This window comes from Dermacentor silvarum, chromosome 6 (genome assembly GCF_013339745.2).
Source record: "Dermacentor silvarum isolate Dsil-2018 chromosome 6, BIME_Dsil_1.4, whole genome shotgun sequence".
Classification (NCBI taxonomy): Eukaryota; Metazoa; Arthropoda; class Arachnida; order Ixodida; family Ixodidae; genus Dermacentor; species Dermacentor silvarum.
In genome coordinates this window covers 73,673,377-73,699,610 of record NC_051159.1, presented here as the reverse complement: position 1 = coordinate 73,699,610, position 26,234 = coordinate 73,673,377, and the positions used below count along the sequence as shown (strand labels likewise).

At 43.4% G+C, this 26,234-nt stretch overlaps 1 protein-coding gene across 1 annotated transcript; it reads right to left on the bottom strand.

The window, feature by feature from the left end:
- Positions 1-5,657: 5,657 nt before the first annotated feature.
- On the bottom strand, positions 5,658-25,932 carry LOC119455587 (ubiquitin-conjugating enzyme E2 Z). Its single transcript, XM_037716992.2, has 7 exons — positions 25,677-25,932; positions 20,906-20,978; positions 15,909-16,096; positions 15,447-15,558; positions 12,508-12,632; positions 10,251-10,341; positions 5,658-7,569 (listed from the first exon to the last, which is right to left on the bottom strand). Exons 1-7 carry the CDS (start codon positions 25,820-25,822, stop codon positions 7,426-7,428), a joined length of 879 nt encoding a protein of 292 aa, XP_037572920.1. The 5' UTR covers positions 25,823-25,932; the 3' UTR covers positions 5,658-7,425.
- Positions 25,933-26,234: the final 302 nt, after the last annotated feature.

Here is a 26,234-nt window from a genome sequence, read left to right as displayed (position 1 = left end):
AGGCGTATCTGAAGCATTGGAAGTAGGAAATGCAGGCAGCTTCATTCACTGCAATAGACATGGTCAATTGAGCTTGCCAGAAGTGCTCACATAGTGAAATTTCATAGTAGCATAGTGAAATTTTCTAATCGTATTGAATACAAGTATTGAAACAAACTTTATTAAATCGAATACCAAACGTCTTGCATTCCAAAATAAAAGAAAAAAAATGAAGAGGAAGTTGTAAGAAATTGCATTTTTTTTAATGCTCATGTTGCTACTTGCAAGTTGATTTAATTAAAGCTTGTAAGCTAGAAACTCTCCACAGTTCCAGGTTGGCTTGGAATGGGTACTACAGGCAGGTGGTGCACCACATGCATTGGCTTTTTTCCATTGCAAGCAACACTCCAAAGTCGTAGCTACATGAAATCCAGGGTTTGACAAAATCCTATCAGGTCGGGAAGAAGCACGATAAAAAAAGAATGCCGACATTCTCGGTCAGCATTTTTTTTTCATCGTTGCAACTTGTATTCAACATATAAAATTCTTGAATGAAATGCCGAGATTCAAAACAACTATATTTGATTCATATTTTAACATTTGTATGGCCCTATAGTGCTTACACATGCATGGAACCCAGACTTCGCTCTAGTTCTTTTGTACACTGGAATTGTGCTAATTTTGAATTTGTTTCTATAATTTTTAGGAACTTGTCTGCAGGTAATATTGGGTTTCCATATTGTTCAGCCAGAAACTGCACCCACAGCTTTGCTTTATTCTGTCTGAATAGACTCCAATCCCTGCCATTTTGTTTTTTACCAGTGCATCATGCATGATAATTCTTGCAGCAGCTGCACCCTCAACATTTCAAGCAGTAGAAGCTGCATAGACCAGAGCGCAAGGGAAATTAAACTGAGCGTCAGACGCAGCAGGTTGCATGACATAAACCATGCACTTGTGGTGGTATTATGAAGCACGAGAGAATGAGCAAGTGACAATGTGTTGTTGGTCAAACCATCACCTTGTGCCAGTAAGGCCTATAGAAGTTGCATAGAAACCATGCATCTCCTCAACCTGGATGCGCAGCATGGCGACGATAAAGTTTCATTTGATGTAGTGCGATAGAGGGTGTAACCAAGATGCTGCAAGGTGGGAAGCTCTGCTCTCTCATTGCACTTGCAGCCTTTGTAGGCCTCAGTTGAGTGCAGTGTAATGACAACTGCAGGCGAATGGGTGGATCGACAAAAAGAAAACAAGGAGAGGAAAGGTAGAAGGAACTGCCTCAAAAGCAGAAGCAGTTATAGTACTCGGCTTCACTTAGCTGGCAATGATGCGGAAGCAACGAAAATACAGTGGAATCTCGTCAATACGATCATCACGGGAACCGGAAAAAAAAATGCATCATCCAAAAACCGTATTATCAGAAGATAATCGTATATAAGAAAAAACTTATGCAGAATCGCATCAGTGAGATTCCACTGTAATAGTAGTGTGGTTTTAGAAGTCTCGCTCTGCGCATTTTATAGTACAGTTCTTGATCTACAATGCTTTCTACAGAATAACTTCTGTAGAAGGATCCAGGGGCGAGCATAAAATGCAGTACAAGTGTTGGCCATTTCTGTGCTGTGCAAATCACAGGCAAGAACTCAAAACCAAGAGCTGAAGCAAACATGCAGAAATTTCACAGCAGCATAATTGCTGCACAGAGCTACGTAATGGTGTGCATCGTTGCAGCTGGACAATTATAATTTCCTGAAAAGTAATGATTTCGTCCTGGTTGCACAACTTAAAAAAGCATGTCTTGTATATACATTGTACAGCATCATTGCTGTATGATGTAATATAAATTAACATGGGAAGTTAATAAACGTATGTCATTTCCTGTATGTTTATCTGTGTTGTTCCTCGTCTTCAAAGCAGACCCCCAGCACAGCACAATAAAGATACTCTATACCACCTCAAAGAAGTACATAGAGTTTTATCCTATCCTTAAATGTATTGCAATTTATAGAATACAGAAACACCGGAGATGTCGATTTTCTCGACCACAATGCATTGGAGACATTTGTGTAGCGACGCTGTCCTTGCAAATGAATAGAAAAAATAAATTTTGTGGGGCCGCAACATTCACATAGGGGGCGGATTACCAGTGAAGCTGTTCAGGCTGCATACAAATTCTTCGCTTTTGCACGGTCTCGCTGTCGCTGGTTGTATTCGCGTTTCTGCTGTAGACGCCTCTCTGCCCGTTCCTCTGTCGTGCGCCACCACACTAGAGCACTGCACGGGCCCGCTTTACGAGGCCCGAGCCCAGCCCGGGCCCGTAATACAGAGCCCGAGCCCGGCCCGGGCCCGGGCGTACATGACCAAGACCAGCCCGGGCCCTGCCCGGGCCCGTGTTTCTAAGCCCGAGCCCGGCCCGGGCCCGTGTTTCTAAGCCCGGGCCCGGCCCGGGCCCGGGCGTTCATTACTAAGCTTAGCTAGGGCCCGCGTGTACATGACCAGGCCCGGCCTGTAAGAAAAAAATTCTTTTTTTTTTACTTACAGATTGTACCGTATCTGTCAGCCTCACCTTCTCGAGGTTTAATCAGCTGCAGTGTATAATCAATAAAAGACCGAAATCTTTGTTTCTCCCACGGGAACATCAGTAATCCGGCCCATTGCCTGTGCTACTATTTTTCTAGGGGTGCGCATGCACTTACCTTGATTTGTACGATATGGTTCTATGATGTCATTTAGCATGCAAATATACAGGGCGTTTCATTTTAGCTGAACCAAGTTTTTAAAGATTGCCTGTGGCAGATAGCACAGTTATAATCCTTGATCTAAACTACTCGATCGAGGTGGCCATTACTTCCACAAGAAATCAAAACGCCTAATTGAAGAATTAACATAATGACGCTAATTAACATTTTAAATAATTATTTTATGGCACATCTTTCAATCTATGAATTATAGCCGCCGAGTTCGCAAGGGGTATCCACTTGGAACGAATTCTCAGGACTAAACCAGTTTCGAGATAATAATTTTCAAGGTGTCCGACGAAATCAATCAAATCAAATCAATTTATTGTCCAGTTTACATGCTGGACGGTCATTTTGGACTAAAAGCTACATATGTAGCTTGACGTGACCCAAAAGACCAGGCGGGGCAATAGTATAGCAAACAGCGTGTACAAACACAATAATTCACATATATTTCCAGCTATCGCTGGAATTCCTCATAGACGAAATAGCTATGAACGGAAAGACAAAGAATATTTGCGTCACGGCGAGTTAACAGAATTGGGAAAAGTTTTAACAGAATGCATTTTAAACAACACATCAATAACAATACTAGCTATACAAAACAACGCAACACCAGCTATACAACATAGCATGAGACTGAATTTTACAAGATCAACATTTGCTAAGAAAACGAAACAGCTAGGATTTACATTATATACTCAGAACCATACACAAAGACAGAATAATCACATCAGATACATTACAAGCGACCAAAGTGTCAGCTGAGTTCTTTCTTACTGAAATTACCGCCATTTTTGTATCTGTTCAAAGTGAATGGTAGGTAATGTATTAACGACTGATGCTTATAGAGTGTTCTGAAGTATGGAATTGACCATATCTCAGGATTTCTTGTGTTCTCATTAATGCGACGACACTCTAAGGAGGCTAATTGTTTTATGTAGTTCCAAGCTAATTCTGACATGGATGGCCTAATGGATGGTCAAAACGCCTAATTGAATATTTAACATAATTACGCGAATTAACTTTTTAATTAATTATTTAACGGAACATCTTTCAATCTACGAATTATAGCCGCTGAGTTCGCAAGGCGCATCCACTTGGAACGAATTCTCAGGACTGAACTAGTTTCGAGATATTAATTTTCAAAGTGTCCGACGAAATGCATGGGCGTTCCAGTTAACTTTTTGAGGAAAACGCTGTTTTATGCATTGAAGCACAAAAGTAACTGGCCTTAGCGCTAAAATAATGCCATAGTATCGATACTGATAATAGTGCGATCGCGAAAGCGGTAACATGGAAATGGTTTGAGGAGTGGTTCTTTGTATAATTTATTTTTCCTTACGTGGAAACAATGTTCGTTTTTCCGGAAAAGAAAAAAAAAATGCGTAGCTTGCACTGGCAGCGCAATGCTATAGAGACAGCGGAGATGATGGGCACCTAGCTAGTCCTGGCTTTTGGGCTAGACTTAGCACTACCAAGTCATCCCCAGCATTTCCCGGAATTTATTTATTATTGATTCATTATCGATTAGCTCTTGATTGGCTGTTGATTGGTTATCGTAAGGTATTGGCCACGTATTTGGGCTAGGCTAAGCATTACCAAGTAAACCCCAGCATTTTCGGGAAATTATTGATTGATTATCGACTAGCTATTGATTGGCTATCAATTGCCTATTGATAGGCAATTAGTCCCCACCATTCTTAGCTAGACATATCCAGGCTCAGCTTTGCTAGTTCACAGGTGTATGTGCCATTGCTCTTGGACCCTTTCTGCACTGCTGCCAGGATCGGCCCACATTTTTGGATTCAGCGGACACATTAGGCCCGGCTGAAACAGCTCCGCTGTTAAAAATGAGAACTTCATCTGTTTTACTACTTTCTTTGATGAGATATAGTCATCTGATAAGATATGCAGTCAAGAGAGCGGTGTGGGTCTGAGAACAAACTGGGATAACCGATATTCTAGTTGACATTAAGCGGAAAAAATGGATCTGGGCAAGCCATGTAATGCGTAGGATGGATAACCGATGGACCATTAGAGCTACAGAATGGATATCAAGAGAAGGGAAGCGCAGTCCAGGACGGCAGAAAACTAGGTGGGGCGACGAAGTTAGGAAATTCGCAGGCACAAATTAGAATCGGCTAGCGCAAGACAGGGTTAATTGGAGATCGCAGGCAGAGGCCTTCGTCCTGCAGTGGACATAAATATAGGCTGATGATGATGATGACAGTCATTTGCATGTGTCACTTCAGCTTGGCACAGAATGCATTGAACCATGCAATGCATAACGGTTGCGTGTGTTCGAAGGCCTACTTAGGCCCTTCAATGAGCGGGCCCGAATCTGGCCCGGGCCCGTGGCTTCAAGCCCGAGTCCGGCCCGGGCCTGCGGCCTCAAGCCCAAGCCCGGCCCGGGCTTTCGGGCCGGCCCGGGCCCGTTCAGTGCTCTACACCACACTATGCCGACACAAGCGCCGCCGCGGTCACCGCACCTCCCATGCATCTGCCACAGCCGCGCCGGCACCTCCGACGTACGTGATGTCATAACCACACAAACGCAGGCCACGTGCACAAGCGCCATGCCGTCGCCACTCTCCCCCATCTGTCTCCATTCTTGTCCACGTGCCATGTCCCCGATACGGACGTAAGCCGCCCAGGGAACCCCCCCCCCCTTAGGAACGCATGCGGGGGCTAGAGATAAACAGCTTCGCTGTAAAAGAAAACCAAGACCACTATACATTAATGACTTGCTGCCGACACCTTTGCACCTGTAGATAGGTCAAACAGTTCTGTGTGTGCTGAAGTCTTAGCACCACGAATGCATTGGCTTCTTAACAGAAAAAAAAAAAAAACACCTATTCCAATTCGCTGCACTTCTTTTGGCCACGTCAGAATGGAGGCTATAACTCATGGCAGCCAAAAGGAACAAAAAGGAGCTCATTTTTAATTGATATCTTTATTATGCATGAAGTCAATTTCAACAATTCAGATCTTTTGACATATAGTGGCAATATACAAGCAAGGCAAAAGCAACTACACCACACAAGACCAAATCACACGTACATGTGCAAATTCTTATGCAATATGTAAACACAGACGTTCTTGTGCAACATTTAAACACGGTGTGCCCTGGCACATTGCTGTTTCAAAAGCAACTCCTCACAACCTGCAACGACAACAAAACTTCTCTTACACTGAAGTTAACTGTACAGTATCTATGCACCACCAGTTCCAAGAAAAAGCATCCCAGCACCACCGCAGCCATAATGGAGGTTCGAAGGCCTCGTCAATATATTCCTGTTTTGTAGTGCTGGCCTGCTTGTAGAAACTCTACAAGGTATGCAGCTGTACTAAATATGCTCGAATTAAGCCAGTACATGTAACTTCAGTGATGATAAAAGGTCTCGAACATCCATGTCAGCCAAAGTTGTGATGGGCTAAATACCTTTGGAACAAATGGATACCTTTCACATGCAACTTGCATGCCTCGCTAACGTCTGGGTTCCTGGCTGCAATGCAGCGATTATATGAGACTTCCTCCCTAGGAACACATCAGAAACCAGAAAAAAATTAATCTGAGTGATCGTTTAACATGTGCAGTTAATGTATTAACAAATAACATGAGGACAAAGAGCGACACTAGCTGGGGACTAGACACAATGAATAAACACAATGAATGCGATGTACGCCAAGGAGGCTTGGCAGTCAATGACGTGTATTAAAGTCCCAAACACAGAACTAGATGCATGTTCTGAATCGATGTTAGTTTTAGTTTATAGGGCGGTAACCAGAGCGAGGAAGGTTGTGAACTTGATTCACCACCATTCACAGACCTGCACCACTCCAGGTGCAAGTGAACAACCTTGAACTGACAGTGGGCAGTGCAATGCTGACTTGATGCCCGGAAAGCCACTCCACGTAGTTGGGGCTCAAGGAATCTTCACGGGCTGTTGCCATCTAGTAACACAAACAACCCCATGGAAATGCAAGTTAAAACCCTTGCGACTGTTTGTCATGCTGCTCGTACAGTATTCCCCATTCAAGTAGTGTTGCCTTATTTTCTGTTTTTGATGCCCACATCAAATGTTTAGCAAACGTACTTGGAGAAAGTAAAGGCAGTTGCATGCAGAGAGTGGTCCATCATTTGGAAAAGAGACAGAAGTGCCTTAAAAAAGAAATTATTGCTTCTGCCTCAGCAACGTTTATGACAATGACGCAAACCATACCTAACTGAGCAGCAGACACTAAATGCAATGTCCTACTAAAAACGTAAAATGGCTGGGGCCAGTTGGCTCACGGTGAGCACTGTTGTGTATCTTGCCAGATGCGCTCAATGCTCTGCAGAATGTTCACATTCCCTGCACAACAATTTTGCAACAGCTATTACCATACCGCTCGATGTCCTCACTCCCACCTGTTATCTCCCCTAACGAAAACTCCAACAGACTAGCACAATGTTTCACACTACTACAGAAGTGGCCACACTGTGTACAGAAATATCACCAGAAACTAAAATGAATGACAGTGTACATCATTTCTGATGGCCATGTTGCACAGCCGTTACCGTAGACTTTTGCTCAATCGTGGAACAAAAAAAAAAAAAGAGAGACAGAAAGCCCTCCACCAAGCAGTCGTGGAGGACAAAAAGAATGTACCAAGTTTGTCTGTAGCCAACGCAGTGCAGCAAGGGCCAAACACAAAGCAATCACTTCTCCTTTTTCTCCTTCTTTTCCTTCTTCTCTTTCTTGTTGGCAGCCTCATTTTTCTTCTTGACCTGCTCGTTTAAGCTCTGCAGTCGCGTGAGCAGCGTAGAGAACTGGTACGTCCCCCTCTTGTCACCAAATGGATCCTGAAAAACAGAAGACAATGACTCGGCACCCCCAAGTCAACGACTGCACTAGGCAGTTCCGCTGCAACGTACCCCTTCACATTACACATTAACACCAGTTGTACAGCAGGAAAAATGTTTACATAAGCAATACTCAAGATTGGTCTTCACCTTAACGCCACTGTACACTCTTGTGACTTTGTGCCCTGGTACGGTGTCTAGAAGCAGGGGAGGTGAGAGCAACGGCGGCGGCAGAGTGTTGCAAGCAATCATGACAGCAGCGGCGGCGCTGCAGTCGACAGCAAGATCGCTCCCCGGGCGCAGAAGCACGGTGTTTGGTGCCGCAGGTTTCGAAGTGGGCGTTTCTGTTCGCAATTAGCGGTCGCATATTTGACATAACTAGCGTTAAGCTAATATATATCGTGTCGTGTTAGTAGAGGAGACAATAAATGAATAGCTGCTATCCACTGATGAGCGGTCAAGTGTTAAAATGCATTATATTCGGGCACGTCACGGCCGGCACAAATATTTTTCGCTCGTCTCAGTCGCACGTGTTCTACATACTTTCCCGAATCGTCGGGAGTGAAAAAAAGAATGATTTCAGCTAATGCGAAGAAGATTATGCTAGTGGTGTGGGTAAAAAAAGCTGCACCGATTTCTAGTGAAGAGCTCCATTTACTGCGACGCACTGCATCCTGCTCGTCAAATTGGTTAATACCAATATATGATGCTTTAGAAATCATTCTACATAGGAGTTAAGTAAACAAACTTATTTTAGTCGCTGATGAACTAGAACGGCGGGGACATGAAGAATACTCAAAAGGACGACATACAGCACTTGATTATATGATCCATTATGCAACAAGATTTTAAAATATGCAAATGCCCTGTAGCTGTACAGAACCAAGGCAATGTTGTTTGCCGTCGCTTGTAGATACTTAGATTATTTTTGCATTCCACCTAATTACATAATTAGTCTTCATTAATTAATCAACTTCTCAAATATAATTAAATGAAAAGTGTCAATGTGAAAATTGTAGAGCAACTTGAAAAAATACCGATACAGCTTTCTGTAGCTCAATACGTGCTACATAAAAGTTTTTCCAAGCGTGAAAGAAGCCCGCGAATACACGCAAAATTGCCGCACGACTGGCCGCTCGAGGCACTTTGCGTGTATTCGCTGGCTTCTTTCACGCTCGGAAAAACACTTTTATGTAGCATGTATTAAGCAAAAGAAAGTTGTATCGGTAGTTTATTAAGTTGTTCTACAACTTTCACATTGGCACTTTTCATCTAATTGTAATATTCGAGAAGTTGATTAATTAAGACTAATTATGTAATTAAGTGGAATGCAAAAAATAATTCTACAAGCGACTGGCAAACAACATTGCCTTGGTTCTGTCCAGCTACGGGGCATTAGGATATTTTAAAATCTTGTTGCATGATAGTTGGGACACCCTGTAGATGATTCAACTGGGGTTCGAAGTGCAGCTCGCAGATCTTCCAAGTCCTGTCTAAGGCCTTGTATGCACGGGGCCCGGGCTGCTGCCACGCTTTAAGTGCCTCATCGTCATCAGGCACCGAGAAAAGGGATGTTTTTTTGGTTCTTTTTCTTCTGCTTTTCTAGCAGAAACATAGCCTGTTGTGCAGCCCGGCGCAAAACAGTGCGTGGCAACGGCATGGCAACGTGTAAAACTATTGTCACAAGGAGGTACAACTGCACAGCGTGAATGCAAACAGAAATGAGCCGTGGAGCTAAAAGAACCGAACATAACCATGCAAACCGAGCGCACTCGCTAGCTCCGGCAGCAGCCAAACTACAGCGGAGGCATCTTAGTGTCGACGCGCGCGCCACCACTCGGCATCATGAATCACTGCAACACGCGCCGCGCTCTCAGACAGCTGCGTTGCTCCCACCTCCCCCTTCTAGCCACCGTAGCCCCGGCAAGCACGCAAGTTGATCTAAAGCTTTATTTTCACTTCCGAGGCTTTGAGCGCCATGATGTCACAATGAACCATGATGTTGCAAGGAACTGTGATGTTACAGGGATATCCTGATATCTAGCTGACAACTGCTTAGTGCAGTAAACAACAGGTGCACCCAATGCCCTTCACACCTGATGGCAACGTCGTTTAAGCACTTCCACAAGTTGTCACGTCACAGTTTGTGACACTGCTCATCATCGCCCATCCTTGACATTGCGAACCACAGTCGCTGAGCAAATGACCAAATGGGGAAAATGTCGCAAGTACAAAAAGTTTGAAAAGAGTTTCCACCACATTACACACACACACATTTCTGTAGACAAACTCACTGGTTCTACATTTTAATGCTGCTCTATTGGTGCATTTTACAAGATTGAAGACCGACAGAGCATGAACCCCAAGATATATCCCCTTCAGGCGCAGTGTGCACAAAAAGTTTGTGCACACCAAGATAATGCATGTAAAGCAAACCCACTGATAAAAATTATGATATTTGAAGCATGTTGCTTACATCTTGAAACATTTCTAATTGGACTTGTGCTTCATGTTTAAATAATGGGTTTAAAGCATTTTAGTAAAACTAGTTGGAAGGTATTTACTTTTGGTGTCGGTATGTAGTTGCGATTTCCTCTGCACCCAAGTCTAATCTAACCTAATTGATTCAGTGTTTGCCTTTAAGTGTGCCAACAGGGTAAGAGGAAGGCGGTGCTACTCACGTTCATTGGGGAACCGGACAAGTGCAGATGGCTCTTTACCACATTCTCGTACGTGTTGTAGAAGTCGGGGAAAGACTTCAGGATCACTTCCCTGCACATAACACAAAGCAAACATCCCTACCTGTCAACCCAACCGGCAAACTTTAGTATTTGTAAATACCGTATTTACACGATTGTAGGTCGACCCATTTTCTCAAATTTGACAATCCAATGTTGGGGGGTCGACTTAGAATCGAAACCGAACCGTGTACCGCTAGTAGCGGCAAGAGAAACGAGAAATCGGGCGCTACGGCGTGGTTACAACTTTGCACCTACGTTTACATGGTTACGGTAGATGCGTAGCGTATTAATTTACCGTATTGCATACATTTTGATTGCGCGCAACACGAGCGCACGGCTCTTGTGGGAGTATCGATCATGGAAGAGCCACCGTTTGGGGGGGTATTGGTAGTTGGCGGAAGAGCCGCCGTTTGGGGGGTATAGGTAGTTGGCGGAAGAGCCGTCGTTAAGGGGGTATGGTCATAGAGTTTCTCACTATAACACCTAGAGGGTAAACGGGTGCCACCGTCTATACGAGTTTCTTAAAGGGCTGCCGTGCCCTCATGGGAATGACGGGATATGTGTCTGCGAGGCTTGTGTTGGCTGGTGTTGTAGGAGGCTTCGTCTAAAATGTGGATATGGCTACACAAATAACGCGTTCTTAAAATAAAATCTACATAAAAGGCTTTCATTCACCCATATTACATCTCTCAATAAAGTTTACTCACATACAATGCAGCATCAAGCGAAGAAAACAAGAACAGATGACAAGTTGTTCCAAAGCGAGCGAGAATCATAGCAGTGGCTGCTTCAGCGCGAGGAAATTTGGCCTCCCTGGCTACTGTGTGCGGGTGGGTCCTCTCTGCGTGGGCGGCTGTACCTCACGATGTCGTGGTGCGGTCGTTCGCGAAGTGTGGACTTGCACTTGATGACGACGTGCTGTGGGACCGCAGCAGCTATGACGGCAGCAGTGCCAGTAAGGTCGACTCTAGTGGCGATGAGTAGTCTTAGCAACCCCGTCAATAAATTTCCCTTGTGTGAATGCACTCGCGTGGTTTTTCTCCCCCCCCCCCCCTTTTTTTTAAGACATGCAATTTTGGGGGGGTCGACCTACATTCGAGTCGACTTACAATCGTGTAAATACGGTATCTCGTGGACACAACGAAGAGGTCGCACTTAAGCGCAAACGTAAGTTTGCGAAACCCGCAAAAACGACACCCTTGGGCCACTCACGCCCCACTAACTTCGTGCGTGTCCTGCAATGATTCGCGCAAAGCTTTGCATTACGTAGATGTCAACTACAGTTGAGTCTGCCAAATTTTTTAGTAACCTCGGATCATACGTTTTCCCGGTTAGTATGTTCATTCTGCCTTTTATTTTTCCCCAAAACATGAGCAAAGTTCTACTGTGCTGCCAAATGAATCGGCACTGTGTTTTGGGGTGTTTTTTCTGCCACTTGTTTAGTTCAACCAGCCAGATAATTCGACCAATTTCATTGATACCGTCAGGGTCAAATTTACGGAGGTCAGCTATAATTTAGTTATGCCATCGTCACATTTGTGGGTCGTGCATGTTCTTCTATAAGTGCCTTGGCAGCATTGCAGCTGCTTGCTGCAATGTTTCCGTCATGGCATGGGCCTCACTCTTTTTGACTGATGCACATAAATCCATAATAATTTTTAAGAGGCAAATTGTTTCTCATGAATAATTTTCTTAGAAACATGCCACCTGTTAATGTTTTGTGTTACTGTCCCTTTAAAGGCACACTAAAGGAAATAATTAAGTTGACCTAGACTGAAGGATAAGGCTCCTGTAACAAGGAATTGTTCATTCGTAACAAGAATGGAGCTTTTGCAAGCGAGAAAATGATGCAAATGGAAACTCTGAGTGGCGCCACCCGTTGTAATCTAAGGTATCTCTCCCGTGTTGTCAGCACTGGCTGATATCATCACAGAGAGCGCCATAGAGGGAGGCCACAGGGAGATTTTGCGTCAACACGTCCGTTCTGGCGTGCGTGGCGCAAATTGAGGAGCAGCAGCAGGACCTTCGCCGGCAGTTTTCTACGCAACAAAGCGACATATTGGCACACAGAAAACAAATATAAACTTCTAGACAAGTATACTATCAATCTAGCTCGACTTACTATTTTCTTTTAGTGTCTCTTTAGTTCTCAGCACAGGTATGGAACAGTCATTAATCCTTTCAGAAAGGTACCAACCTGAGAGGTGCTGGGCATGGAGAATTACCCTGGAGACAGGCTTCAACAGTGTTGCAAACGGCCACCCGGATCGTCTCGTGCTGTATGATGGTGTTGTACCGAGCTGCCTCGCCTGGCCATCTTTCCTAAAGGTGGCAACAGCATCAGCGATGACACAGCAGAACCCTCTCGTACAAAACTACTTCTGCAGCACTGTACTCCATTCCATACATAGCAGGCGACGTTGCGGATGCTATGCAAGGCAGTGCGGTCATAGAAGTTTCACTCCATGTGTTTCACAGAGCTAGTTAGTCATTTATTTAGTTTTGTAGGGTTTAATGGCACAAAAGCGACTACGGCTATGATGTGCCAGCCACAAGGTAGTGCTCAATCACGAGTTTTGTGATACGTATAAAAGGAATAATACTTTCTTTTACAGTTTATTTACAAGACTCGTGGCCGTCGAAAAACCTAAAAACGTCATAAAGGGGTACTAGTGCATGTTCTGATAGTAATCAATGTCGATGGTGTTAAGTGTTTTGTACAGTTCGTGAAAATAATTCTGTCTTTCTCGAACGCCGGACATGCAATTAAAATGCGATTCACAGTGAGGGGTTCTTTGCTTTGTTCACACTCCGCTTTTTGTTCTCCTTTGGTAAAAAAATTGTGAGTCAAGTGTGAGTGTCCTATACGAAGACGACATAAAATCAATTCAATAAAACGTTCTTCGTGGTAACACAATTTCCATTCTTGTAGAATAGGCTTAACGGTTTAGAGTTTGTTACGTACCCTGGAGTCCTATTCCTCCTGCCACTTTGAGTTGAACGCTGTGCGATATCTGTGGATAGAATCTTTGAAAGGTACCTTCATAATTATCTATGTTTTGTGTACCACCGTTGCTGCTAATTTATTTGCCCTTCCATTTCCTGGGATACTATAGTACGGCTCGGCAGCCAGGCCAGGCGGACTATTTTGCTATGTTACTCTGCTCTTCACAGCATCCACAAAATGTCTCCTAGAAAAGGTTCACATTCAGATTTTAGATGTAGGGCCTTTAGTGCACTTAAGGAATCTGTGTATATAACTGCTTTTTGTAATTCCCTGATAGTATTTGTTTTATGGCTATAACCAAGGCATATACTTCAGCTGTAAAAACAGAGACAAATTGTGGCAGTTTAATGCAAGATTCTGCGTGTTTGGATGCAATGGCACTTCCAGTATGTTCTTGTGTTTTCGAGCCATCCATATAGAATTCAATATGGTCATTATATTTTTCTTGTAGTGCTAGGAAATCCTGCATAATGTGCTCACACGGTGTTTCTTTCTTTTGTGATGCGTCAGGGCAAAGTCACAGAAACGTGTAAAATTGCACCGTGGAGTCAACCTGTTCGGTGTTTGGGCAACATTGAGCTCCTCGTTTGGTACGTTATATTCTTGGCATATTTCTTAAAACCGGAAAAAAATTGGTCATGTAATATGCAGTTCACAGAGCAGTTGTTTTTGATCTGCTAAGCCTTCTACAATATAGCTCCTTCATATAATACAACTAGAACTTGTAGCCATATGGTTAACTCAAATTCTGTATTATTTGTGCACATTTCTGCTTCCAGTATGCAACATAATATTTTTTGGGCACGAGTGCAAACAGTGCGCTGTGGCGGCTGGTCACAGAAACACCCCACTCGTGTGGTGGTAAATAGTTTCAGATCTACGATTCCTTTCATGTAATAACCACCTCAAGATTTGTGGTAAGGTATAAGACTTAATTTCATATCAAATTACATGATGCATACCTAAATCTTTCATATTTGACTCATTATTTCTACATCATGAATGCAAGCAGGTTGACCAGTCTCTCTAGACACCATAGCGTTGCCTGCTATTTATGAAACAGAATATAAGGCACAATCACTTACACTGCCAACAGCATTGGAGAGAAAAGCAAAGGTAGTGGTAAAGAAACAACTGGTAATGTATTACACAAGTAATACATTACCAGTTGTAGTAACACATTACAACTGGCAAACATTAAAAAGATGCAGAAGAAAAACTCTTTACAAAGCAGCCATTCCTTCTTGTGTGCATAAGGTGCTTATTAATAAGTGCTACCATATAGACTCGTGTAAGGGCCACAACCCCCAACTTGGCAGCCCAAAATTTGGAGAAAAAAATATTTCCAACAGAGAAGCAAACGCGTTTGGTGCCCCGATGCTGTGCGCGCATCAACCAATTTTCACATGCTGCGTACTTTCTCGTGCCGCTACTACATGGTGAGAGTTGCGCGTTGACCTCTGATGCAATGATACAACTGGGCATTCGGAGTGTGCACAAGTCGCCGGCTGCGCAGGCACCATTTTGACCAAAATGTTCGGTCTTGTGTTAGGGCCGCACCTCTTCAAAATTGTGAAAAAAAGAAGTGTGGCCCTTACATGAGTCCATGTGGTACTCTGCATAAAATGACATGATGCGACAAAAATACTCTAGGCCAAAGAGGGCATTAAAGAAAATTTTGCGCAAGAACGCCAGGAATGCTTATCATTCGTAATGCACCTGAAGCTATCGCTAATCACATGCCACACTGGTAAGCCTAAAATACAGGCAGTCGAGCCGTGGCTGGCCTCGCATTGGATTCACAATTTCAACGCACCCCTCATCGTGCATGTAGGCAGCTAGCGGCAAGGAAGTTCTGATGGATGCTTGTTGCACTTTTTTCTGGCTCAGATGGAAGCCAACAGGAAAGCTCACAAGCTAACACTAGAAACCTTGCCGGGTCATGCCGACATGCACACAAAATCTTGCCACATCAGTCTGTCTTAGGTCATATTGTAGGACTCGCATTACACAAACTAGATGAAACCTTTCCCTTTAACAGCCCCTGTCATATGTACAAGTTCACATTACATGTGCATTTTCACAGTAGGCACTGAAACAATGAGAAAATAGTAATGCAAAGAACGCACCGATTCATATCCAGGCTCATTGTAGTAGGGATTCTCCGTCATCAGTGACTGAATGGAGACCAACACACTTGCTATGCACTGTGCAGGACTCCAAGCTGGTCCAACCCATGTCCTGCCATCAGGAAAAGAAAAAAAGAATTCAAAGAGCTCACATGTGATGTGCAGGAAATCATGCGCAGCCTTTCTGCATTCACAAACAAAACCTGTTTAATCAAGGTGACGACAGGCAACTAAACTGTTGGAAGTGAGGGTGAGCTGAGCATGAGAGGTTTCAGGAACGAACCTGAAGGAGCAAAATTTAAAATGTAGGCATTTCACCCTATTTAGTTCCGTATCTTTAATCGCTTCGTGGTAAGGTCCACTCGGTAAAATTTAGAACATCCTCCACACCGAAGGTGCCATAATGATGTTCCTACAAAAACGGCCAACAGAAGGTGTTATGCCGATGAAGTGCTCCCTTACCCCAGGATGCTGAGACAGACTTTGCCATTGTTGTAGAGGTTCGGATTGAAGCGCACCCTGCCTCCGTCTGTGGTCATCAGTCGGACCCGCGGGGGCTGAATTGGGTAGTCTGGTGGGCACTTCATGATGAAGTGGAAGAAGCCACCCTCGTACGGAGTGTCAAAGGGCCCCAGCACCAATGCATGGATCTGCAGATCAACATAAGATGCTTCTCTTGAACAACACAGAAACCTGCGACGAACCGCTGCAGTTGCAATTTAAAGGCGTACTGACATTTTCAGATTGTAATTTCTTTTTCGACATATGAAGGTACAAACGCATTAAACCTTCTAAAAAATGCTTGTAGAACTTATCTGACAATGACTGTTAACGTTAATGTGATTAGAATTCAAGCAATGCCGAGCAGCACACCGTATTGCCACCACCGAGAGGCGTCATGTATGAGCCGTGTACTGCAGCTAAGCTTCCCTCATGACATGCTGTGCCACCTAGCGGCGCACCTGTGAAGCCCTGCATGGCCTCCGAGACTGCACCAGTGGCACACTAGTGCGCGCTAACGCTGAGGAATAATCTCTCGCTTCCTGCGGGCATTCGCGGCACAACGCTCAAGTGTCGGGCTGCTGTGCTTGAGGAACCCGTGTGATGCAGGTCCAATTCCACCCAGCACTTCAGAAATCTTGAAGCATTTTTCAAAATTGTAGAGCGACATAAAGAGGCTAGATACAGATAGACACAAAGTGGTTGAAGTAGGCTAAGGATGCTTACGGCAATAAAAGATACCTTGGATGCGCCAGTGCGCATTAAACAATTTACTACGATCGTTTCGATGAATCGGTTTCAATACCAAGGAAGTGGATGCCTCTTGACATCATAATACATTGGCTCACTCCGCACCTGTGATGCCGCGGCTGCCACACACGGGCGCAGCTAAAAGAAATGCCTTGCAGCACTCAAGCTTGTCTTTTTTTTTCTTTCTTTCTATCGTTTTCTTTTTTTGTGAGCATGATTGGTACACAAAACTAGCAAATTTTGCTCCAAGCCGTAATGTCACGATAATATCGATGACGCCAGGTCTGGCCTTTTAAGACTAACTTTAGTGTAAAATTAAAATATCTTATAAGTGTTTCTGAACCATCCTACTTGTCAATTGTCATCCTTTTATGTGTGGGAAGTGTTTGGTAGAATTTCTGCAACTTCAAAAATGTGTGTAAGTGCTCCTTTACAAAACACAGAAACCTGTGACAAATAGCCGCAGCTGGAATTTAAAGGCAAACTGCAATGAAACTTCACTTTGGCTGAATCAGTTATGAATGAATCATCATCATCATCCACCTATATTTATGTCTACTGCAGGACAAAGGCCTCTCCAAGTGATCTCCAGTCTTGTGCTAGCTGATTCCAACCGGAGCCTGCAAATTTTCTAATTTCATCACCCCACCTAATTTTCTGCCATCCTTGACTCTAAAGATTCACCGGTTATCTGCCCTATGTATTACATGGCCTGCCCAGCTCCATTTTTTTCTCTTATTGTCAACTATAATATTGGCTATCCCTGTTTGCTCCCCAATCCACACCCCTCTCTTCCTGTCTCTTAAGGCCCGTTACCCTAAGTCCGACGTTACCGGAGCGCGGGCGAGCGTCGTTCGCGGCCAGTCACGCTATGCCGGTTGTGCTGCGCCAGCCCAAAACGCCATCCCCTCTATACTTCAACGCGCCTGCCAGCCGCAGCTATCTTCGGAGCATGCGCAGAACGATCCCCAACCCGCGTGCCAATTTGAATGGCTGTCTGCGACCATCGGTGAAACGGCGTGGGCGCCTTTCTTTCCTCGCGCGCAATGCATTGTGGGTCAGCGCAGTCAGCGTGACTAACGCGCGGATGGGATGAGAGCCATCTCGACGTCGGGCACGTCGGAGCGCGTTGGCCGCGTCTAGTGACGTTGGCTGCGCCAGTTCGTCGAATTATAAACGCCGTTGTTCTCGCCAACGTGACGTAGCATGTGCGAGTGCAAAATAATCTTTGCAGTTTCGCTAACCCAGTGGTTAGCGAATATGAAGCAAATCCAAGAATGTGGCCACAGAAATATTGCTCGCTTGCCCAGATTTTCTTCTCATATCTTGATTTTGCCTTTCTTCACATGTCACATGTTATCAATCAGCCTCTTCATATTATATAATTTTATATGTTAAATCTTATCACGCCTTTTCTTCCTATTAGTGTATAAATGAGTAAGTATGTGATTCCACGTTTGTTTTTCTCTCACATGTACCACGCTGATTAATTGTCATCATGTGGAAACATACCGTAATTTCTATTCTAAAATGCAGCATTCAACTTTTTCTATTCCTATTCTTCGATGATTGTAGTTTCTTCTTACTTGCCCTTTCTTCAATTGACTGTTCTGCCCAAATTTTCTTTAATCATGTTTCACACTTAAATGCTATGTATGTACTGATTTATATGGATACATACTGCATTCCCCCACTGCCATGCTCTCAAATGAGAGTAGCAGTATTGTACATAAATTAAAAAATTAGTGTAGCTTGCACTGGAGGCGCAATGCTAACTAAAGAGACAGCAGAGCTGATGGGCACCTAGCTAGTCCTGACTTTTGGGCTAGGCTAAGCACTACAAAGTCATCCCCAGCATTTTCCGCGATTTATTGGCCACATAGTTAGGCTAGGATAAGCACTACATAGACATCCCCAGCATTTTCCGGAACTTATTGATTATTGATCGATTAACTATTGATTGGATATCGCAAGGTATTGGCCACGTATTTGGGCTACGCTAAGCACTACCAAGTCATCCTCAGCATTTCCCGGAAATTATTGATTGATTATCAATTAGCTATCGATTGTCTATCGCAAGGTATTGGCCACGTATTTGGGCTAGGCTAAGCAATACGAAGCCATCGCCAGCATTTTCCGGAATTTATTATCGAACAATTATCGATTAGCTATTGATGACTAAGCTTAAGTAGTCCCAACCATGCTTAGCTAGACTTAGCCAGGCTCAGCTTCGCTAGTTCACAAAGGTATGTGCCATTGCGCTTGGACCCTTTCTGCACTACCGCCAGGATCGGCCCACATTTTCTGTTCGCACGTTACAAACTAACGCTCGGCTTAAACAGCTCCGCTGTTAATAAGTATTCAGCATAATATGGATACCACCTAATCTTGGAGGTCATGACCAGGTGCCATGCTAGTTCTCCACTTTACAGGTATTGTGCCATTTCCAGCAAGCGGCAACAGTGGTGTCTTTTTAGTTTCAGTACGAAAAATGCAGGTCTCCAACATAGCTGCTTTAGGGGAAGACAATAATTCTGCCATGTGGCAATGTTCAGTATATGGTGTTTAACAAAGTCCAGTTTCTACAATAAAGCTACAAGTTCTTAGCTCAATGCAGACTTCCTATATAAAGTGGCAACAAACCAAATATTTTCTTTTTCTACACCACTAAACGGCTCAATGGAAGGGGAGTAAACGAGATTCTTTATCCATCATCAGCCCCACTTATTATATCCCTTGCGAGACAAAGGCCTTTCCCAGCAATCTCCTAATGAGTCAGCAAAACTCCATGCTATGCCTACAAATTTCCTATTGTCATTGCACTTCATAATCCTCTACTGCCCTCAACTGCATTTATTTTTCTCTGGCATCAGTTTTATACTCCATGCATTACATTATGTGCACCCAGCTCCACTTCCACCTGCCTCTTAATAGGTAATTGCTACCAACTTTCACTTTGACTAAAATTGTTGAAAATGAGTAGTACATACCAATAAAATAATCTCCGCAATGCTGCAGGGCTGGTAATTGTCTAATATGCTTGTTAATAGCTTTTAACTAGCCTTAATATTAAGCACATGGTGCACGTAGCTGGTGGTTAGTGGATACAATACGAATCTTAGATATCTTAGCGTGCCGTGGGCGTTGTCTTTATCTTGAATGCCATGGCGAGGAAGCTGCACTGGTTCTTATGTTTTAGGCTCTGCATCCTTTCTGGCAAGCAGAAAACTCCATGCTTTTTTAGTTCTCGTATGAAAAGTGTGCATTTTTACTAGCTTTTCCCGACACATGCACTAATATTTCAAATGTTAAATTTTAAACATAAGCTGCTTTATACCTACACTCTACAACTAGTCGGTTTATGCGATTCAAAATGTTGCTGTTGGCCTTTAAACACTGTATCAAACATTCTATCCCCATTGCTATAGCTCTTTGCTAAGTTTTTAGCTTGTTCTCAGGGTTCTTTGTTATGCTACAATGCTTGGCCCCCTGTGCTACTACTGTCAGACTGCACTCAAATACTTTTTAAAGCAGAGCTTTTCTTGCCTCTTCCTTCAACTTTCCCACTACTGCTGGTGTCTTGCACACAGCGTCGGGGGGGGGGTTGAGGCAGGTGCACAGGAGAGGGGAAATGCGATGTTAGAAAGCACGCCTCGTTTGGGGTACATCTATTGAACTTTCCAGCAAGAGCTCCCTGGGTGTCGCCACAGTGCCCTCTGAACTGCTATAATTAAATGTGAGCCTCCCGCATAAGCATTGCAGGAGCCACAGTGCTTACCTGGGCATGCAGGGCATGCAGATGCAAAGCCTTCAGCATCAACAGCATCAACATGACACAAGTGGCCATCCAGAAAATAAACACTTCTTCCACGATGCAATGCGCCGTGTAGGCCAATAACAAATGCTAACTTTCTCGGAGGCTACGAACAATGGCGCACAACAATGCCTCAAGCAAGCACGTCTTGCTGTGTGTTCCTTGTACTATGTACTAGTGTACTGTGTGTTCCTTGTACTAGTGTTGCACTAAGCACTGAACAACTTCACATTCGCTATCAATAGCACCACAGATTATTGTCAATCAATGCCAACAGCACAGGAAGCTTCGCTTACGTCAACTGCCACAGTGTGTGGGATCCGTATGATTTTAATTATACATGCACAATATACATGCGCAATTATACATGCACAATTGCTACAGGCTCTTATACCTTGGTTATGTTGTTTTCCTCTGGTGCAATGAAAACTCCAGGGGGAGGCTGGGTGTAGATGTCCATAATGTCACTACAGAACACAAAGAAAAACACGGTATTACACATAAGATCATACAGCAAAATTCGAACAAATTTCAAGGGACATCACAAACGTGCCTGCACACGTGAGAGTTCATTCAAGCGGAACATAAATGTAATGGCAGACTGTTGGCGTTGCGATTTTATATCAGTTATAGTGATGATAAATCAAATGGCATTTGACTCAGACGGCCAAGCTTTGTTGTTGCTTTTTTGCTTTTCTATTGGTGTACAATTCTGCCACAGTGTGACAAAAGTGTTTCCACCGTTATGTATACGTCTACTACTGATAACATTTAGGGCCAGCTTTATTGCATTTTCCTACAGAACTCACTGAAGCAACATCTCCGTACCACCCTGCTGATGCTATGTGACTGATGCTATGTACGTGCCTTCCCTGTGGCCCACAGGGAAGGCACCTATGTAGCGATCACTACAATGTGGCATGTATTTTATGCACTCCTTCAGAGCTAGAACAAGGCATGGTTACACTATCCAGCCACGTACCAATCTGGTTCTTCTCTATTTATGCATCATCAATCTTCAAACATCTCTCACTTATGTCCATCGTGCTATTACTTTACTTACCCTCTCATTACTGTACTTAAAGACCAGATTTTTATCTGCTTGTGAATGAGTACTCAAACATTTTAACAAAACAGTAGATTATTGATAGTAAAGGTGCCATGTAGTAGTGAATCAGCGTGCAGCTTTCCACCAAAGCAGGATCATGTGTTTACATAAACTTGTTCACAGTAACCATGAAGCTTTAACATAAAAACTATATTTTGCTTTTATTTTAGCCATCGCACTCTGGTGCACACTGAAGGGAGATGCGGGTTGAAAAATTGCATTTTTCTTGTGAAAAGATAATATTTTTAGATTTTTATTGTAAAATTATGCTTTAACATTATATTTGCATGCTTTTTATTTCACTGTATTTGGGCAAACCCTCAAAATACAGCCCAGTCTCTCTACCGCAAGACTTGGTTGCTGTGCCCCAAAACAAGATTTGCTTCATGCACTGTTGTGGAGGTGGCCACTTCTATGGCCATATTGTGGTTCAACAAAAGCCACAAAGGCTTTGAGGAGGTTATACAGGAGTTGGGCGTCCTTCCAACTAGGGAGTTGATTGCTCCAGGCAACCAGGGAGACCAGAGATGAATCTAAAGAATCTCTAGAACACAAGACAGCTGAAGCTGAATCGTGTAGCAAATAAAGCCCAGCTGGAGGAGGAATCTCCCAAGAGTTCTGAAGGTACCACCTACACAGCAGGAGAATTTTTTCTCCAAAAAAAGAATGGTCTGCATTCTTGGCAAATTTCAAGCAAATTTATCCTCTGCAATTGTAATGAGCAGGTTTAGAAATTTTCAAATTCTTTTGATTTACTTTTTCAATCTTACACTGTTTTTACTGATTGTGCACAGAAACTCGTGTAGCTGATGCCAGTTCAATATTTGGCAATTTTTGCATGCACATGTACAAGGATGCATAAAATGCAGGTATCTGGGCTTTGTTGTTATTTGCAGCAATTCTGGTAATGCTCAGTTTTCGGAAATCAATCATTAATCTTCTTGATAACTATAACCGAGATTAAAATTTTATTAAATCTAAAATAAAATAATTTTGAGCTTAATTGCAATTATTTGTTTACAAGGAGCCATATAGACTGATTTTAGAACCATCTCCTACACCTTGTATGACGCCTAAACCTCCACGGGACACAGAAAAATAAAAGATATCGAGAAACTAAAATTTTATACATAAATAGGATAATAAACTTGCTACTGTGCACAAATTCCATCCAATTAGCTTTATTATTAACAAAAATGGATCTCACAGACATCTCTTTACCGGTGTTTGAAGCCATTTTTTCCTTGCCAATATGCATAGTCGTACACACTCACAGGTCCACTTAAATTTGTATGGACACTTCTAAAACAATAATACATTAGCTAGTCATGGAAGATGCCTACCATTTTCAAAAAAAAATTACATAGTGAATCTTGTCATGGCTGTTATGGTGATGGCATGTCAACCATCACAAGCCACATGTCGAAGTGTATACAGTTTTGGAAGAGTCGAGCAAATGCAACCATGTGGCTAAACAGTTCGAGTGACCTCTAGCAACATTTTCTAGTCCTCCAAGTTATTACAACCAGGGAAAACAATTTTCAGTATTGCTTGGCAAGACAGTTTCACAGCCATTGAAATTTTGCACACACCACTTGTTTCAATCAAATTATGAACTTAGGTTAACACTTCCAGTGAATGCATGTTTAAAAGCAATAAGGAAATGTTGCAGCCTTCAAGAGAGGCTAAAGAGAAGCAATGAATCAGTTTAGATTGATGAAGTATTCTTCCACAACAATATTTTTGTTAATTTTGTGGAAGAATAAAGGCCAAATTTCTTTCTTTTAAATTTTGTGCCGAAATCAGAATGCTGGAACGTCAGCTTGAACTCATGGATCTCGGAAGTATCTTTTTTTTTTTCGGGCTTTTTAGTTATTGGGTATTTTTTTAGTCTTTGGCTTGTTTAGAATACAATGTAGTCCATCTTTACTGATACACCAATTGACCAGGCCTAAGCAGACGCTTCCAAAATCTATGAAGTCGCAACGGGCTTGTGGTGGTGGAACTCAAAGGCAACATCGCCACTTGATTATCATTCTTGAGCTTTTTCCGGCTTGCTAAGCCTTCTCTCATGGTAAGAGTGGTTTCTTTGGCATTGTCGAAGCATAATTTATTAATACAGCTGAAATTCCTTTTCTCTTCAGTCTCTTTAAATTATTCTTTTACATCTACCCCATTTCAAAAGGTGCGAGATTTTGCTATGAAGACTGGTCTTTAAAACATTTTGCTGGCACTTTTTACTCCTAGTGAAAGACGCACCTTTCGATTAATTTCGCAATGCTTAGCCACAAAACTCATCCAACATGTGCAACAGCTTTACATAGCCAACCATCACCATTCAGGTTTACAGTGCAATTTATATTACACTGTAATATAAATTACATTAATTTATATAATTATGCATCCTCCCACCCCATGTAATACCATTATATGTTGACGGCCTTTAGGGGTACACTGAATAAATAAATAAATATGGTAAAGATGCATGAAACTGGTCAGTACACAATGAAATGCACCTTAGGTGAACATTGTGCAAGAAGTGCAAGATGGTGACCCACCTGCATCGCTAAAGTATCACATGTAATGGTTCGCATTGGACAGAGAGGTAAGTGGGAGGTGATGGATCAAAGTGGGGCAATTGGATTGAGATTGAATTTAAAGTGTATGATTGGGTTGGTTGTATTGTGGTATTTAGAGATTGAAAGAGTAAAGAATAAGAAGAGAGCAGTAAGAAGGATGAAAGAGGAAATCTCCCATCAATCAGCGACCACAGCAAATGGAACAAACCTGGAAGCGGCATTTATTGAGATTGCACATACTTTTTTTTTCTGTCCTCTTCCAAGAAGTTTTCTTGGCTTACTTCGACACAAGTCAATGTTCTTTCTTTTTATTGTATATTTGTTTTGTTTTATGGTGTATGCAGCAATGTTTCTTGTATTTTATTGATCCCCAATGCATGCTCTACCTCCCGCTTACCAGATGGGACGCTTGCTAATATATGTATTTTTTGAAGTATTGCATAATATTTGACTTTATTTTCGCTACTAATTCCAAATCGTACACAAGCACACGGCACGTGAGGTTTTGAGTGAAGGAACGCTAGATTGAAAAAAAAAAAGGGGGGGGGAGCCTGCCCAGCCAGCTTTACTGAATGCAGTAATAAATCAACTGCATTCAAATTCAATGCTCCCATTAAGTAAGAAATAAGTAAGAAACGTACTCGCAGCTTTGCTACTGCTGCGATGTGTACTGTATGACTCAGAACCAACAATTTGCGCACAGTACGGCAACTGAAGCAATAAGTGTGGTTATCGCCAATCAGAACTGCGGTACAATCTGTGGCGTATCATTTCTTCCCTGTATCTAGAGACAGATGGGCCTACCCGACCACGTCAAAATAAGAAAAACACGCGCTTCATCACGGAGTGTCATCTCAATGAACGCTTCTTTTGAAACAGATATTTCTAGAGCTTCTAAAACAACACATGATGGTTACGATACGGTAGTTCTGCGCTGGTAACTGCAGCTTTGCTGTTGCATTAATTTCAATCTGATACGTTTTGTGTTCGTTCTGATACATTCCCAACCTGCGGGCATCAACGCAAGAGTACTTGCGCGTCTGCCCACGTCTCACGTTATGTATGTCTTCACAAAGCGCATTTCGTCGACGCAAAATACTTTGTCGGCTAGCCGACCATCGTGGCCATTCCCCACATCAGCGGAGTTCGCGGAATTTCGGCCAACTTCGCTTTCAATTCACGGGCAATCAATTTCCACTGAACACACAGCGCGCCAGTGATTCCGGAACCATGGCGATTCCCGGGTGGCAACAGCCGCGACCGCGGACTAACACCATCGCCGGCGATGTAACCGGCCTGACCTAACAAAACTAACGCCTGCGACCGACTATCGTCGCTTTCCCGTCATGGAGGTCACTGCGAAGAAGACGCCAGCAACCGTGCCGCGCTAGCGAGCCAGCTGGAAAGCGAGGCGCGCGCGATCGAGACATACAAAAACAAAAACAAACGACGCGGAAACATCAGCAGCAGGTCAATACCGTTTAGCCCTGAGAAGACATTGCGGGGTCGGCTCCTCGAATTCATACGAGATGGGGTCCCAGAAGTTCGGCGGGTTGCGCGCTGCCTTCGCCTGCGAATCTTGTTCCAGCGCATGTTCCAGCGCCTGTTCCACCACGGTCGACATCGTGCGATGAGAGATGTTCAAAACGTCTCGGACACAGTCCTCGTCAAACGCATGCCACCTTACATAGTACCCCTTCTCTCCACTCCGATTCTTTCCCCTCTTTCTTCCTTCCTTTCATGGAGGAAGGAAAAAAACTAGGAGGGAGCGTCACGTGACAATCTTGAAGCCTAGTCATAAAAAATTTAGAGGAATGGAATGATGGGAAATAGGCCCTCACGTGATAGGCAAGCGGTAGATTTTACTCGGCTCGCTTCGGTGGCTTCGGTTTCGTCTGCTGCGGGGGTTTCGGAATATGCGCACATACTCAGCGTGGCAAACGCGCGCCGAGGTTAGGAAGGAATTCGAGTGTGTGAAGCAGTTGAGTCTCGCCGCCTAATTAGCAGACAGGCGCCAAGGCTGTTGCGAACGAAGG